General features: G+C 38.2%; 1 protein-coding gene across 3 annotated transcripts in view; it reads left to right on the top strand.

Annotated features, from left to right (window-relative positions):
* sytl4 (synaptotagmin-like 4) overlaps positions 1-6,001 on the top strand; it is an 81,497-nt gene extending 75,496 nt beyond the window's left edge. For all 3 annotated transcript variants that reach the window (XM_063060658.1, XM_063060656.1, XM_063060657.1), the window contains exons 17-18: positions 2,440-2,648; positions 3,387-6,001. In XM_063060658.1, coding sequence (XP_062916728.1) covers positions 2,440-2,648; positions 3,387-3,526 — 349 coding nt within the window. In that variant the 3' untranslated portion in view covers positions 3,527-6,001. The remainder of the gene's footprint in view (positions 1-2,439; positions 2,649-3,386) is intronic.
* Positions 6,002-12,368: the final 6,367 nt, after the last annotated feature.

Raw genomic sequence — 12,368 nt, 5'->3', positions numbered from 1 at the left:
TACCTCAGTCTCCAGTTGTTTTGTTAGACTTGGACAAAAAGGAGATAAACGCAAGGAATGAATAATTGTGTAGGCATCTGCTGGTTTTTATACATACCAGGTACATAGAATCATTGAGAATTCACCACACGAGTGAGTCTATTTGGTCCAACTGTTTGTGCCAGCTACAAAGATTAATGCCAGGTCATGACTCATTTATTACTAGTTAAATGTGGTAAGTGTTTCTGTTACTACCACCTCTTTAGCATCAAGTTTCAGACCCTTCGTATCAGATAGGTGATCTTGAAATTTTTCTCTCCATTCTAATCATGCTCTAACTCATCAGTGAAGGATTACTGTCAGTCCATGCTCCTGGCTTCTCATCACTCTACTAAAGGAAGTAGGTTCTTCCTGTTTTCACTGCCTAAACCAGGAGTTTCCAAACTTTTTTATGCCATGGACCCCTACCATTAACCGAAGGATCCATAGACCCCAAGTTGGGATCCCACTAATTTGAAGGGCTGAATTAAGTCTCCTCTCAGTTCTATCTGTTTGGAAGAAAGTAACACCAACCTCTCCAAATGTTCTATAAAACTAGTTTCCCAGTCCTGGCAATATCTTTGAAAATCTTCTCTGCACCCTCTCCAGTGCCACCACATCTTTCCTGTAATAAAGTGATTAGATATATGTATGCAGTCTTGAAATAGGGTCTAACTTGGTGTGGCAGCACTTTCCTACACTTTATAGCTTAGTGTGACAGCTCTGTGGCTTTCAGTTCTGATTACTGGAGTGCCTCTTTGTGCCTTGTACATTTTTCAGGTGTTGTATGTAGGTATTATAGAGAAACAGGCAATGGTTACTACACATGCCATTTAACATTAGACAGTTGTCCTAACAAATTCTTGACTTCATCTTGTTGAAGTGGAGGGAAATGTAAGAAAAACAGAGAGCATTGTCAGATTTGCTAAAATATTTAATAACAGTGCTTTGTGAAAGAGGACTCGTGCAGTACAAAAGTTGGCAAGGAACAAGGGAAGAATACCCACAACCCCCAAAGATGGAGAAAAAATTGAAATGGTTGACCTATAAAAAAATTGATCCATTGAGCTTTTCCTCCCTACTGAAGGAACAGCAGATTCTTGGAGTCATTGTCCGCAGATCTCTCAAAGATGCTACACAGTTTGAAAGGGTTGTTAAGAAAACATATGGCATGTTGGCCTTCGTTAGTTGGGGGATTGAAATCAAGAGCCACGAGGTAATGTTGCAGCTCTATAAAACTCTGTTAGAACACACTTGGAATATTCACCAGCAACTTTTATGTGTGTTGCTTGAATTTCCAGCATCTGCAGAATTCCTGTTGTTTGCGTTTTTAAATTCACTACTGCGAAGCCTCTTCCGGTGATGCCTACACCGAAGAAGTTTAGATCCTCTCTTCGACGGGAGTTCAGTGAAACCATCTCTCACTGCTCCCCATCTGTAATTTCTTCGGCTCTTCAACTTTTCGACCACACTTTGACTCAGAGTCCTGACGAAGGGTCTCGGCCTGAAACGTCGACTGCACCTCTTCCTAGAGATGCTGCCTGGCCTGCTGCGTTCACCAGCAACTTTTATGTGTGTTGCTGGAATATTGTGTTCAGTTCTGGTTGCTTTATTATACAAAAGCTGTGGAAGCTTTAGAGGGGGTACAGAGGAGATACATCAGAATAGTGCCAGGATTAGAGAGCATGTCTTGTGAGGGTAGGATGAGTGAGCTGGGGTTTTTCTCTTTCAAGTGAAGGAGGATGAGAGGTGACCTGATAGATGTGTACAAGATGATGAGGCATAGATCATGTAAATAGCCAGAGGCTTTTCTTAAATGTTTATGCAGAGTGAAGGCTGCATGAAACACCCTGCTGGATGTGGTGGTAGAGACAGATACATTAGGGACATTTAAGAAACTCTTAAGATAGGCACCTGAATGATCTTTCTGCCACCTTCCACTGTGCAATTTTCTTGTTTGTGTGAACTGTGTGTGTCTCTCTCACTTGAAGGCATACTTCAAAAGAGCCACCCAAATTCGTCACTGATTACCTTTTATTGGTTATGTAATCCATGGCAGCAGTCTTGATCAATTCACAGCTCTACATCTAAGAGGTTCCTTGAACAAAGGGTGCAATTGACTGCCACCTCCTGATCTTACAGTAGTTTGGGGCTGATAGTACAACCTCGTTGGTATTGCATTGATTCCTGAATGTATTCCCTGCAGTGCACAGTGTATTCAAAAGTGCCCTTGTCCACAGAGAGAAAAAAAACTTCTGATAACTCACTGGTGATTTTGTTTTTGTTACTGACATTTCTTAATTTGATTTATTTCAAAAAATAAAGTTTACTTTTGTCAAATTAGAAGGCTGATGGTAAGGATTTTAATGTTTACTCAAGGAACATTTCTAATTTTCCTCTAAAAGTAAAGGTGTTTTTCAGGTACCTTCTGCCATTCAGAAACAAAACTTCAAAGAGGAAAACGCCAGTGATGAAGAAGACGCTGAACCCTCACTACAACCACACCTTTGTGTACAATGGCATAAAATTGGAGGACCTGCAGCATGTTTGTCTGGAACTGACAATCTGGGATAGAGAGCCCCTGTCAACAAATGACTTTCTGGGAGGAGTCCGTCTCGGAGTTGGAAGTGGTAAGGAAAGACAAATGAGAGGGGCCCAAAGAGGATAGGTTCATTTCAGTAAACAAATTTACACTTACTGGCTTTTGCTGAACCTCTTTTGGTGAGATAGACATGCAGCCAGTACCGATGATAGGATTAGTAGATTGTCTTAAGTTGCTCATGATTTGTACATACAGTATCCAATAGCAGTATTAGGCAAGGACTAATGGATGGAAAAATCCACAAGTTGCTGCCTGAGTCACACCTTTCCTTCTCCCATAAAATGAATAAAGCATTCATCTGTCTGGTGTCAGGAATTTTCTATACTTGCAAAGTAAATATGAATTAAATTCTAGATTTCCAGGGCTCTGCTGATGGACTCCTCATGGCGAGTGTGAAGCACAAACTTCCAGATTTTCCTTTCTCACAATGAGGAGTCTATCTACTGCCTTGTGCCAGTTTAGACTGAAGCAGAAAGAAGTCACATGCATTTAAATGTTTTCAGATACAAAGCAGAAAGTTAATGGCCAGTCATTAGTTTACATTGACTAGCTCTTTCCAGACAGGCCTTAAATGTCGAGGACACAATGCCATTTGGATCTCTAATGTAACCAACATGCAGTACAGTGATCATAAAAGCAAGATCAAGACAAGCCATTCAATCCTGGCTCAGTGGTTAATGAAACATTATTACTGATAATAAATCAGCAGAATAGATTTGCTCCCAAAATTCTTCACCTATTCCATTATTTGCACATTTTTTTTCAGGAATGAGCAATGGACAGAAAGTGGAATGGATGGATTCAACTGGGGAAGAGATCAACATTTGGCAAAGGATGACCCAATATCCTGGCTCCTGGGTTGAAGGAACTCTGCTGCTTCGACCAGATATGACAGGACATACATAATCAATGGATTCAGGCCAATCATTTGATTAGTATATTGTGAAAGTGATTTCTATAATGCAAACAACACTATTTTATTCCTAAATCAACAAATCCATACAACCTTTTCTATCAAAGTTGTCTCTCAGAAATCAAATTAATTTGCTGAAGAATGGATATAACTAACTCCTGGAATTCACAAAAACAAAACTGGAAATATGGTACATGGAGGCTTGACCATGTCAAGAAAGAGGAAGTGAAGAAAATTGGTGCAAGGGGAAGTTTTTAAAAAAGCCACTCTTTATTCTACTCTTCCTTTTTCTTCCTCCTCTCACTCTAATCAGCAAGAAAAATTACAAATTCAGTCATTACAATGTTTTGGGCACTATTCTTAATTTCATTAGTATATGTGGATCTTGTATTTTGAGAATGTTATTTCCTGTTCATTAAACCAATGAAATTATCAGTAAGATCATTCAGAACCTTTGTGCTCACTGCAGTTTCAAGCATTCAGGCTTGGAGATGCCAGAAATGGCCAGGAGTGAAAAATGAACTATTTCTCTACTTCAACAAGTTAGGAAATTTGAAAGTATCGACAATCATCTTGAATGTTACAATGAAAATAAACATTTGGAGGTTGTAATTATCGATAGCATTGCATGAAGGCAGTCCGTTGTCTGCATTAATTTTGTTCATTTATAGCCAATCCAAAGAATGCAGTAGTGTACACTGGATGAATTCCTCCTCTGTCGATAACTATTAGGAACTAATACAGTTTTATAGTACTGTAGTACTGATGGAAGTGTTCTAATGTTCTATATTTCATTTAAATACATAATTTGTTACACAGTTTATTTTTTGAATCCTGAGGAGTCTTAGGCCGAAACATCAACTGTTTATTCATTTCCATAGATGCTGCCTGACCTGCTGAGTTCTTCCAGCATTTTGTGTGTGTGTGTGTGTGTGTATGTGGTGCTTTGGATTTCCAGTATCTGCAGATTTTCTCATGTTTTTTTTTAAATATCTTTTTAACTATTTCCATGAAACTGGCTAGTTGGGCAGCCACTTAATTAGGCCCAAAATGTACTGATCCCACTGTGTCCCCATTAACAGGAATCCACTGTATTTTATTACCTTGTGACCAGTCCGTTCCAGGTGTTACCATCTCTGTTTCATTTTCTTTTGCCGAGGAACCAAGCCCCGCATTCAGTTTCTAAGCCTTGTATTTGACTGGACACATACAAATTGTCTTGTGCAATGGTTTATTTAGTATTTTCCAAAATTGCAAACATTATCTCACTTACACATTTTTGTTGCCACCTTCTCAGGGATTGAGAGAGCTGTACAATCTCTGGGCTAGGGAGAAATGTGCAAGCAAGCAAAGGAGAGACAACATTTTCCATTACATTGAATTACTGTTAATGAGGGAGACCATAGAACTCAGACAATTTGTCAACACATTCATGAACTTGCTACCAATCTCCAGCGGGCTTGGGCAGAGCCCTGACTCTGGAAATGAAGGGTGCCTTCACCTGCCAAACTCTCACCCTCTACATTGACAAGATGTGGGTCTATTCATTGCTGAGAGAGTGCCCATGGAGGGTACAGATATAAATAATATCTATTGAATGCACAGACTGGATTGCCATAATAAATCAGTACTCTACAGCATAGCACTAAATAGTATGGCAGCTCTTGGCATAGTTCAGTCAGAAGAATGTAATCTGTGTCAGCCCTTTGTTAATTTAACTATTGACTGATTAACATGGTATCAGAATCATAGTTATTATCACTGACCATATGATTTGAAATTTGTTGTTTTTCAGCAGCAAAGACACGATTACTATAAATTTTATGTCTTTTCACTACCAATGCCACAATCAGTTATAACAACTGATTCTGATTAGTTTTTTTGCAGTTAATTAATAAAGGCTATTACAGATCAGATTCTTCTGACTGAACTAGTCTAAAAGCTCTAAGCTAGAGAATTTGAACACGCATCAAGAATTTTAAACACCATTAGGTAGAAATTCATCTTTGGTCATTTTTACTGCAGTACTATATACAGTGGAACTTCCATTTCTAATTTTAAAAGTGTGTATATTAAGGCTAAAGCTAACACCTTTTCCTGTATCCCTAGTCACATTTTCCCACAGCACATTCTAATTTTTTTTTCAAAATTCTGAAAATATCTTGAAGTTTTGAAAGGATGTAAAATCAGCAACAAAAGACCATATGTACGATCTTTCGATGAGGGAGGGATGCTAGAAATGTTCATACAAACTTTTAATCCAAGAAGACATGCAAAATATTCAAATGTTTTGCATTCAATGGACAAATTAAACCTGCTAAATCAGTAATTTTTAAATATGCAGAATATAAATGAAAGTCATTGTTTACAAACACTGAAGTACAAAAAGAGCTCAAACCCATAATAATGGAACTTTCTTTTTCTCTGTACCTTAACTCAGATAAAATGTATTGATTTAATAAATATTACATTATCCGTGATTAACTTCAGTTTCTTAATTGTTGACCTGGAGCACTTATTTTGTTTCTTTTCTTGCAGATGAAACCTGACATGCTAAGTACTTGTTTTTATATTACATATAATAGGAAGCATTATATTTCACTCATATACATGCAGGGGCCATAAGAAATAGGAGCAGAAACAGGCCATCCGGTCCATCAAGCCTTCTGCATGCACCGTTCAATAAGATCATGGTGATCTGGCTGTGAACTCAGCTCCACCAACCTGCTTTTCGACCACGACTTTAATTCTGTTTTGCAAAAACCTCTGTGTCTTAAATGTATTTAGTAAGGTAGCCTCTTCTGCCTCGTTGGGCAGAGAAATCCACAGATTCACTATTCTCCGAAAAAGTACCTTTTCCTCATCTCCATCGTAAATCTATTCCTCAAACCTTGAGGCTATATCCTCCAGTTCTAGTCTCACGAGCGCAAGTAACTTCCCTGCCTCAATTTTACATATCCTTTTCATAATTGTATGTCTCTATAGGATCTCCTCTCATTCTTCTGAATTTAAGTATAGTCCCAAGCAACTCAATCTCTGGAATTAAACTGGTGAACATCCTCTACACCATTTCCAAAGCCAGCAAGTAAGGTGACAAGAATTGCACACAGTACTCTAGGTGTGGCCTCAGCAGTGTCCTATACAGTTGCAGCTTAACCTCCCTACTTTTAAATTCAATCTCTAGCAATGAATGCCAACATTTCATTTACCTTCTTGATAACCTGTTGCACCCAACAAATCAACTTTTTATGATTCATGCACAAGTACTCCCAAGACTCTCTGCACAGCTGCATGCTGTAATTTTTCACCATTTAGATAATCCCATCTATTTTTTTTCCTTCCATGATAGATGACCTCGCGTTTACCAGTGTTGTGCCAAACCTTTGTTCACTCGCTTAAACCTATTTGTATCTCTTTACAGACTCTCTGCATCCTCTGCACAATTTGCTTTACCACTCAATTTAGTGCCATCAGTAAACTTAGTTACACTTCACTTGGTCTCCTCTACCAAATTATTAATGCATATTGTGAACAGTTGCAGGCCCAGCAACAACCTTTGTGGCACTGCTCATCACTGACAGAATAATTGGGTATTCCTCCTTTTGGCTTACTCTTTGCCTTAAATTGGTTTACCAATCTCTATCCATAATAATACATTACTGTACCCCCAATTCCATGGATCCTTACCTTTGGACAAGTGTTTTATGAGGCACCTTATTGAATTCCTTCTGGAAATCCATGTCTCCACCATTTCCCCTCTATCCACTGTGTCCATTTTATCATCAAACAATTCCATTAAGTTTGTCACATAGGACCTGCACTGCATAAATCCATGATGTGCTCGCCTGATGGAACCACTTCTATCCAGATATCTTGTTATTTCTTCCTTAATGATAGTTTCAAGCATATTCCCGACTACAGATGTTACGATAACTGACCAATGGTTACCTGCCTTTTGCCTACATCCTTTTTTAAACACTGCCATGATATTCACTGTCTTCCAATCCACTGGGGCCTGCCCAGAGTTCAGAGAATTTTGGTAAATTACCACAAACACATCTATAAATTCCGCCAGTTATCATCCTTTGTACAACCTTAGGCAAAATAAAAAAAATTGAAAATTAAAATCTCAAATGTTAGAAAACTGAAATATAAAGTGCTGGAAAGACTCAGCAGTTCAGGCAGCATTCTTTGAACAGTGATATGGTTAATATTTTATACAGTATAATATTTTAGGTCAACAGTAAACTTTGTTTATTAAAGGATTATAATAAGTTGCTGTTTTCTCAGCTGCAAGGCAAAATGATGAATCAGAAATCCAATCGGTACATACTGCAGTGATAATTTCTAAACAATCAAATACTTGTGATTGCTTTAAAATCATGCATATTAAAGAAATTGGGGTTGAGTGTTAAGGGTGAACCCTCGGCAATAAGTATATGATATATATAATGAAAATTGTTAATACTAATTATTCATTTTCCTACATTCACTGGCTCACCAATTTAACTGGAATACGAACATGGCAGCCTTTGTCTTAAAGAACTTTGATGGTCAATTCCAGGTTAATTATTGTCTGGTGTTACTTAGGAGTGCCATTAGGACATGACATTTTCCACAGGTGAAGGCAGTGGGCTGTGAAGATGCAAAGTACGCTGCAAGCTGTTTGCTCTGGGTTCTCTTAACTAGTTAAGCTTTCCATTTCTCTGAGCTTCTTCAAATTCTCTTCCTTGTAGTCAGCCCCAGATGACACAGCCATCAGCAGCCATCTCTCAGCTTGTAATTGTCCTTGTAAAGGAGCTAGCCACCTAGCAAGTCAATGTTAATTCTCTATACAAACTATGGTGAATTGCCATTATAAATGACAGCTATCTAATGAATGCAGCTAACCTCATGCAAATATAGTTGGTTTAGTGATAAATCTGAGATGATTGCATTGGCTACATAAAAGGTTTTCAACTCTTTGTGCTGTGCTTCTCCATAAGGAGGGAAGCATATTTCCACTGCAGTCTTAAAATCAAATAAAATAGTATCATGTTATATTGTTAGCTTAAAACTTACGTTCATTTTCTAAGCAAATGAAGATTTTGTTCTTCATATTCACAGTAACTGAAAATGATTAGTTGTAAACTTATAGATGTCCTCAGTTATTGGAAAAATGGAACATTGTTGCTATTCTATTAATGCTGGAATTTTAATTGGTAGCAAAACTGTGGGCTACAATCATTTATCATTATGTGATAAGTGACACTATTTACTTAATACCACACTTAATTCCAAATGAAAAATAATTTAGAAATTGGATGAAAGGCTTTTTTTTAAAATAGATTTTTCAGCATCTTGGTTCACTTTTGCCAAAAACCAATAAACAAGATTCCAAGTGATCAGAGGAGGATATTAAAAGTCTTAAAGAAATGCAGATGGGTTGAGTGTGAAGATGACAGTAATACATGGATTTTGCTAACTTGCTGGGTGTTTTGAGTCTTTTCTCTTTTGAACAACAGACAATTACTGCCGTTTTGTTCCAATAAGGGGAACATTCTTGTGGTTAGGCTGAATTCTTCTCATGAACATAGGGTTGTTTTTGTGGAACTAAATGTTAAAGCTTGATTGCAAAAACTTAAGAGGTTTGTGAGGAGAATAGAGTACAAGCGAATTGTCTTAATTAAGTGGGTAACTTAAAAGTTTCTGTAAACAAAATTTTCTGCAACCATTAAAAAACATGGCAGAAATACAATGCAAGGGTCACCCCACCCTCATTACAAAGTAATTAACTGCAATTTTGTGCTCCCAAGGGATTGAAATGATGCAGTTTGTCAACCTATTGGTGTTCAGCAATAAAAAGCAGCAGGGAAACTCAAGCCCTGTTAAACCCAAGTCATTTTCAACATGGGGGCTTCCATATAATAGTCTTGATTGATTGTAAAGTGAGCTGGATGAGAAAATAAGGATTCAACAAATGAATATACAAAACAAGTGAGCAAGATTGAATCTTACCATTTCCTATGTAAACGAAATAAATTTATTGTCAAAGTACACGTCACCATATACAATTCCAAGATTTATTTTCTTTTGGGCATACTCAGTAAATCCAAGAACCATTAGAGAGTCAATGAAAGACCACAGTTAACAGGACGGACAAGCAACCAGTGTGCAAAAGACAACAAACTGTGTAAATACAAAATAAATAATAATAAATGAGCAATAATTATCAAGAACATGAGATGAAACTCCTGGAAAGTGAGACCATAGGTTGTGGGAACAGTTCAGTGATGGGCCTAGTGAAGTTATCCCCACTGGTCCAAGAGCCTGATGGTTGAGGGATAATAACTGTTCCTGAACCTGGTGGTGTGAGCTCTGAGGTTCCTGTACCTCCCTCCTTATGGCAGCAACAAGAAGAGAACATGGCCCAGATGGTGGGGGTCCCTGATGATGGATGCTGCTTTCTGTCACTATGCTCAATGACAGCGAGGGCTTTACCCATAATGGACTGGGCCGTATCTACTATTTTTTGTAGGATTTTCTGTTGGAATACATTGACGTTTCCATATCAGGCTGTGATGCAACTGGTCTCCAGAATCAGGTTTATTATCACTGGCTTGTGATGTAAAATTTGCTAATTTAGCAGCAGTAGTTCAATACAATACATAATATAAAAGAGAAAGAAAAATAATAAATAAAATAAAAATAATAAGTAAATCAATTACGGTATACATATATTGAATAGATTTTTAAAACATGCAAAAACAGAAATGCTGTATATTAAAGAAGTGAGGTAGTGTCCAAGGATTCAAAGTGCATTTAGGAATCGGATGACAGAGGGAAAGAAGCTGTTTCTGAATTGCTGGGTGTGTGTCTTCAGGTTTCTGTACCTCCTGCCTGATGGTAACAGTGAGAAAAGGTCATGCCCTGGGTGCTGGAGGTCCTTAATAATGGATGCTGCCTTTCTGAGACACTGCTCCCTGAAGATGTCCTGGGTACTTTGTAGGCTAGTACCCAAGATGGAGCTGACTAGATTCACAACCCTCTGCAGCTTCTTTCGGTCCTGTGCAGTAGCCTCCACCGTCCACCAGAAAGTGATGCAGCCTGTCAGAATGCTCTCCATGGTACATCTATAGAAGTTTTTGAGTGTATTTGTTGACATGCCAAATCTCTTCAAACTCCTAATGAAGTATAGCCACTGTCTTGCTTTCATTATAACTACATCGTTATGTTGGGACCAGGTTAGATCCTCAGAGATCTTGACACCCAGGAACTTGAAACTGCTCACTCCCTCCACTTCTGGAGGATTGATATATGTTCCTTCGTCTTACCCTTCCTGAAGTCCACAATCAGCTCTTTCATCTTACTGACATTGAGGGCCAGGTTGTTGCAACCACACATCTATAGAAATGTATCAAAGCTTTCAAAAGTTTCTGAATCTTCACAAATTTCTAAGGAAGTAGAGGTGCTGCCACACTTCCTTCATAATTGTACTTGTGTGCTGGGCCCAGGACAAGTCCCCTGAAATGATAACAAATGAGTAATTTAATGTTACCGACCCTATCTACCTCTGATCCCTGAGGAGCACTGCTCATGGCCACTTGGTTCCTTGTCAAAGCAAAAAATCAGCTCCTTGGTCTTGCTGATATTGAGTGAGAGGTTGCTAATATGGTACCACTCGACCAGATTTTCAATCTCATTCCTATATGCTGATTCATCACCTACTTCAATTTGGTCAACAACAGTGGTGGTATCAACAAACCTAAATATGGCATTGGAGCTGTGCTTAGCCTCAGATTGTGAATGCAAGAGATCCTGGAAATCCAAAGCAACATAGACTGCTGGAGGAACCCAGCAGGTCAGGCAGCATCTATGGAAATGAATAAACAGTCGACATTTTCAAGTCGAGATCCTTCTTCAGGACTGGAAAGGAAGGTGGAAGACGTCAGAATAAAAAGGGTTGAGGGAGGGAAAGGAAAACCAGCAATAAGGTGATAGGCAAAGCCAGGTGAGTGGAAAAGGTCAAGGGCTAGAGAAAGGAGGAATGTGATAGAAGGGAGTGTAGCATGGGACGAAGGAGAAAAAGGAAAGGTAAGATTGTGCATTTAGGTGCAAGGAAAACACTTTTTGAAATTGAGTAACTTAATGTTTGTGTAGAGCAGGGGTTCCCAACTTGGGTTCCAAGGACCCCTTGCTTAATCGTATTGGTCCATGGCATAAAAAAGGTTGCGAACCCCTGCTGGAGAGGAACCTTTGAGCTGGTACAGAGCTATGTGAGACCTCATTGGGAAGGGAGAAGCAGGGAGAGGGTATGAAGTATGAGGAAGCTTAGATCAATAAAAATTAAATAATTTTGAGTTCTCTGGAAAATATAAATTAAGTCAGGTAAATAAAGAAAAAGAGAAGTTATTTTTGTGTGATGATCATCTATGTATTTTTTTATAAGTGGTCCAGCACAGTGTACAATTTGCTTTTGATGGAATGGGAAGGAACAAGGCCCAAAGACTGCTGTTATTAAATCAGTGTATAACTTGCTGTCCCTGCACACAGTTTTGACATTGCAAAATATAGCTATCTCAACATCATTCCTACAAAACATGGCTCATGCTTTCTTCAAATTTTTAATGTGCACTTGAATCAGGCAATTGTTAGAATTGTTTTTAATTCATGAAGTCCTCTAAGACAAATTCTCACTACCATTTTACTGGTATACACATTATATTTTAATAAATTAGTTTTCAAAAAAAATTAGCTTTGATTTCAGAGGAATTCAATGACATGTTCTGGTTCCTTACTAGAAGAAGGTACACAATTGTATCAGTTTGAATTCTTAACCAATACTTTATATTAACT

The sequence above is a fragment of the Mobula hypostoma genome, chromosome 10, assembly GCF_963921235.1.
Source record: "Mobula hypostoma chromosome 10, sMobHyp1.1, whole genome shotgun sequence".
Taxonomy (NCBI): domain Eukaryota; kingdom Metazoa; phylum Chordata; class Chondrichthyes; order Myliobatiformes; family Myliobatidae; genus Mobula; species Mobula hypostoma.
The sequence above is the reverse complement of the archived record's forward strand: the minus strand, read 5'-3'. Positions and strand labels throughout refer to the sequence as shown.